General features: G+C 29.1%; 1 protein-coding gene across 2 annotated transcripts; it reads left to right on the plus strand.

Annotated features, from left to right (window-relative positions):
- The first annotated feature begins 1,163 nt into the window (after positions 1–1,163).
- Positions 1,164–3,130, plus strand: LOC107940013 (uncharacterized). 2 transcript variants are annotated; one of them, XM_041086969.1, is made up of 3 exons: positions 1,164–1,290; positions 1,522–1,876; positions 2,914–3,130. In XM_041086969.1, exons 2-3 carry the CDS (start codon positions 1,548–1,550, stop codon positions 2,969–2,971), a joined length of 387 nt encoding a protein of 128 aa, XP_040942903.1. In that variant the 5' UTR covers positions 1,164–1,290; positions 1,522–1,547; the 3' UTR covers positions 2,972–3,130. The 2 variants fall into 2 exon arrangements, with proteins under 2 accessions (XP_040942903.1, XP_016728910.1); XM_016873421.2 differs by having other exon boundaries at positions 1,276–1,876.
- The last annotated feature ends 2,673 nt before the right edge of the window (positions 3,131–5,803 follow it).

A 5,803-nucleotide genomic window follows, 5' to 3' on the forward strand; every position in this document is an offset into this window, starting at 1 on the left:
CAAGTGGTGTAATTATATTTTTCTGTTTATTTTCTAGTTTTTAATTATTCATTAATTTTTTTGTAATAAAATCATAAGTTATTTATTCTTTAAAAAACTCTCTAAAATTTTAAACTATTGTTATAATCACTTATAAATAAAAAAAAGTTAAATAGATAATTTTTTTAAAATTAATAATTTTAGAAATAATAAATTTAACAAATGTAATTCTTCTTTTACGGTGACCAGAAAGGTAATCCCATAATTTTTTAAACATTCGTGAAACGTTATAAAATAAAATAAAAATAATATTTTTATTAAATGCATTAAATTATATATTTCTATTATTTTTGAATTTTAATCAATTCTATCATAAAATAAAAATTACTAAATTTAAATTTAATACGTATCATATAAATTTCCTATTTTTTTCCGTTATGAATAAAATTTGAAGCAAATTTAGTATTGAATAGTGTTAAGGGAAAAATTGTAAGGGAGTTAATGGTTTTAGAATAATTTATTATATGATTAAATATTTTTTAAAATTAGTAAATTTTGATTAGTTGCAGGGGAGTTATTTTTTTAAATATATTTAATTTAAATTTTGACTGGAACAACTTTTTCAATCTATTTTCGTTTTTCATTAAATATTTTTCCTATCTTCTAGGTTTTTTTAAAAAAAAAATCAAACTCATATATTTTATATTTTCCTTATTTTAGTTAGAGTTAAAGAAATTGCAAGAGAATTTTTAAACAGTTTTGAAGTTTTTTTTTTAATTTTACATGGATGTTTACTTATTCTTAAAACTAAAAGGTTGAAAATTAAATTTCTAAAAATTGAAATAACACTTTATTGATAATATTAAAACTAAATTATTTTAAAATAAAATTTGTGTATATATTTTTTAAAACTTTTTAAAATATAAAAAACAATTTATCAAAAGTTTTATTCATTTTAAAAGTTTCGGAAATTTGAAATATTATTTTAAAATAAATTTACAAGTTTTTAAATTTTGAAATATTGTTTAGAATTGTTTTTAATAAAAGGTTTTCAAAAAGTAAGTAAAAAAATAATTTATCAAAATTTTAATTAATAATAAGTTTAAAGCAATTTTTTGTTGTAACTGCGACTATTAAATAGTTTTAAATAAAATCTTTTTAAAACACATGAATAACCCGAAATAAAAAACAAAAACTGTTGTTTTCTGGTAATAAATTTGGAGTGCAAACTGGGCATCCAAGCCCTCACTCCGTCAACGAAGGCAGACCCACACTTGTTGGCATTTCCCACAACACGTCGTAAAAACAAGTGTAATCTTATGCATTGTTTTTTATATGTATATCTAATTAAAAATCCTTAAAAAACAGGAATTATCCATAAATTTTAAAAACTAATTATAATGCAATTAAATGGATTTTCTTAAAAATGAAAATTAGAGTCCAATCCTTTTCTTTTAAATTCGTGAATAAAGTAGACCCCCTTTTCCTTCTCCACACTCATTTCACTTTTTCCTTTCTGTTCACTATAACTTTTACGCGCAGGTACTTACAAATCTATATAGTTTGCCATGAGATCTTTCTTGGACTGGGTTTCATGTTGGAGTACCACTCCTCAAGTGTCCATCAGGGAGGAGGTGGAGACGCCTCCAAGTAAGGAGGAGACAAACTCCTTGATGCCTTTAGATACGGAAGATCTGAGGAAGAAGAAGATTAGGGTAAGGACAGGGACGAGTCCGCAGTGGAAGCCTACGTTGCGGGTGATAACGGAGGATAACGTCATGGCGAAGAAAACGCCGTCGGAAGCGACGAAAACGACGGTAGATAAGGTGGGGAAGAGGAAGACCACCGGTGGTTCACGTTCTAAAGTTCATGTTCGAAGCTATAACAATGACACGGGGTAATTTCATTTGCTTTTTTTTTTCTTCACAGTAATTTAAACCTTTTCTTTCCTTAAGTTCTTGTGGTAAAAGAAAATAAAAAATTATTGAGTTATTTACTTATTTAGTTGCTATGTTTTGGGTAAGAAATTGATTTCTTTTTTTAGGTTTAATTGAGGTTTTAATCTTTTTAGCATGTTAAAATTCGAGAGTTAAATTTATTTATTTCCATCCATAGTAGAATTGAAAAATAAAATATTTTTGAAAAATATATAATCTTAAATTAATATACATATCTCTTTCATTTGTTTTGTCTCATCTTTTCAATTTGAAATTATTAATTTTTATCCATAAATGATTACTCTTCCTATTTTTCTTACCAAACATACCTCAAATTCATTTTCTTTCTCTAATTTTCTACCCAACCAAACACACGTTTAATCTTTGACCATCTACTTTTATAATGATATTAGTAGATCCAAATTAATAATAACATTAGTTGTTGTTAAAGTGTTCATGTGGATTTTTTTAAACAATCTTAAAGTATTCGGTTAATATGTAAATTTATTATTAGTTGAACATAGTTAATTGAATTTTCTTGTTGTCCCAAGTGCATAGACCGAATAAAAAATAAATAAATTTATGCCATCATTCTAAGTTCGGTAGCTCAAGTGTTTACAATTTGGACTTATTAATAACATTATAAAAGTAGAGGGCATCAAATTATGTCGAATTAAATTAAAGGGAGTAGCTGGGAAAAGAATTAGAGGGATTAAATCCTAAATTTCAGCAGAGTGGAAGGACTAAAACTAGATTTAAATCTTTTTTTTTGTATTTTAATAAATGATGATAGAGAAAGAAAAGGAAATTGGAGGAGAAGGCGTGGTCAGGCATAATTGACCATGAAAATATCTACAATTAATTCGTGGTTGGATTATTATTATTATTTATTTCCTCAAAATAAATTTCATAGACAACTTAATCAGTACAATTTATCATGTATGAGTTTTTTGGGTGGTAAATTAGATATTAAGAGTTGTTTGGGTAAAATTTGCAGGCGAAAATCGGTGCCAGTGGTCCTACCTGCGCTTTCCCCTACACCTTTCATGTTCTAATAATCTTTAATTCCATGGACCCTTTGCTAGTAATTTATTGTAAATTTTTCATTTCCTACGTATATAATAGTAGGAAGTATTAATCTTGTAACATTTGCAAACGTTTCAATTAAATAGAAATAGTTTGCCTTGGTCAAGAAAAAAAAAATGAATATCTCATCTCCTCCTTCATATCCTTCCTAACATCAACAACCTATGGTTTATGTTAAAGTTGATTAATTAGTGGGACGGGGTTGATTTGAGTTTGGAAATTTTGAGTTTAGTTTATATTAAAAAAAAGTTATAAAATAATTATTGAATTATTTGAAAACTTTTAAAGTCGTTGTTGTATGACTTTCTTTATTCACACCGTTTGCACCAATTGAAAGCTTTAATTCCACTTTTCTACTACAATTCAATTCTTGTTATGGAACAACTTTGAATATTACGAATCTGTAAACTAAAATTCAAATAGCTTTTTTCTTTGATCTCCAACACTGACATTCAGATCAACTTAGATTTAAGATATGTTTTTCTACTCGTGAATGGGTACTGATTCAGTGTGTTGTTGAATTGTCACTTGGAGTTCACTAGTCAAATTTTAAAAAAAACTTAATAACTCAATGATTTAAATAAATTTTTTTGAATAATTTAGTGACTTAAAATAAAAACTTTTAAATAATTCAATTAACATTTTATAGATGAGTGATCAAAATGTAAACTCACTAATAGTTTAGTGTCAATTTATTTAATTTAAATGATTTCATATATTATTTTTTTAACATGGGGTTTGGTCCGAGATATAGGCAGACCCTTGTACACGACACCACAAAGTCAAAACTAAAACAGAAAAGGCCAGAAGCAGCCAAAACACCTAGCAAGGCTAAAATCTGATCTAGGTCCCTATGATTTTTGCATATTTTGAATTTAGTTTCTTTATTTTTATTTCAAGTAATTTAGTCTTTTTATTTTTCAAATTTAAAAATACAAGTCTAATTGTTGACACAATTAAATATTTTTTGTTAAATTTAGTTTTATTACAATATATATATTTTTTGTTATATGGCTGCTATGTGAATATTTCTTTTATTTCAAAATATCACACTAGAAAATTTAACATAATGATTTTAACAGTGGTAACAACCGGATTTGAATTTTGAAACCTAAAAATAGAAAGACTAATAGATAGATTAAATTTCAAATGTATAAAAAGTACAAGGACTTAGAGCATAATATTATTGAAATTGCTCTGGTTTAGGATTTTTTATTTCTTTTTTGCCCTTGAGGTCAGCACAAGTCTTCAAATTCGAGTGACTGACTTTTTCAAATATGAATTTTCATATTTATTTTTAATGGATTAATTTTGGTAGAATTGCAAGAGGAATGAGAAAATCAGAATTGAAGCTTGAATTTTGTTTTGTGCCAACTTAGCAGCCTAAACCACTGTAGTATGAATTGAGTCTTATATGCATTAATCGAAACCACTGTAGGATTTCAACTTTAAGGATTTCAATAGATGTTTTATTGATTATTATTGGCAATTTTTCTCTTAGCCGCCTTTGTTTGCACATAAATACTTTTTTTTATATTGGATTTATTATTATTTAGGAAAGGAGATTACATTATCAAAACCTGAATATTGGTCTTTGATAATGGGTAATTTACCAAAAAAGCCGTTTTTTTTAATTTATCGAAATGGGTCGATTTTTTGATTATTTACCGGAATGGTCCATATTCCGGGAAATCACGTCCACGTTAGCGCGATTTCAGGGTACGTGTCAGTAGGTCGCGCTGACATGGACGCGATGTCCTGACACGTAGCACGTTCCGAGGGACGCGATTTTGACGTTTTTTTACGTTTGGTTTTTTTGGCTTTTAGGGTTTAGGGTTCAGGCTTTTTAAGGTTTTTAGGTCCCGGAATAAATTATTTCGAGTTGACATTTCTGAGCAAATAGTATAAAATCGCTTCTACCAGGATGCTATTTGAGAAGAAATTGTGAAATCGCGCCCTCGTGGATGTGATTTTGCTACAGTAGTCATGTAAGAAATATTTTTTTTGACGTTTCAGAGCAAATATTATAAAATCGCTTCTACAAGGATGCTATTTGAGAAGAAATTGTGAAATCGTGCCCTCGTGGACGCGATTTTGCTACAGTTGGTCATGTAAGAAATATTTTTTTTGACGTTTCTGAGCAAATAGTATAAAATCGCTTCTACCAGGATGCTATTTGAGAAGAAATTGTGAAATCGCGCCCTCATGGACGCGATTTTGCTACAGTAGCCAGTTTGGGCTGAGGCTATAAATTAGGCAGAAAATGTTCTTAGAATGCATAAGTCATAGCAGAAACAATTTAGAGAGGCTAAGAAAGTTAGAGTTTCAAAATGAGTGAACGTATTAGTGCTGTTATTTACTACGATGGTGAGGTTTGCCACACCGAGAATGGTGTTGTTTTTTTTTCGGAGAATATGGTGCGACTGTCATTTAACCAGAACATAGATTTGACAGAACTCCATAAAAGAACTAGGCGTAAAATCTTCGTAACGACGCCAATGAAAGTTCTGTCAATCACGTATCGATTTTGTTCTTGTGTTGATCCGGTGACATATGACTCGTTCAACATAAAAGGTGCTCGTAGCTTGGAGGTAATGGTGCAGACTCATCTTGCTAATGGAGCATCTTATATTGAGTTATATGTACAATTTACGTCGCCAACTGATGTACTTCCGTCCGGTGTTCGAGATGTATACACGACTCCAGGTCGATACTCGGTTAGCGGGTTACAAAATACGGAACAACCCATGTTCGGTAGCGGTGTCGAATGCACATCCCCCGCAAGACACTCTGTTGGTGGA

The sequence above is a fragment of the Gossypium hirsutum genome, chromosome D01 (genome assembly GCF_007990345.1).
Source record: "Gossypium hirsutum isolate 1008001.06 chromosome D01, Gossypium_hirsutum_v2.1, whole genome shotgun sequence".
NCBI lineage: Eukaryota > Viridiplantae > Streptophyta > Magnoliopsida > Malvales > Malvaceae > Gossypium > Gossypium hirsutum.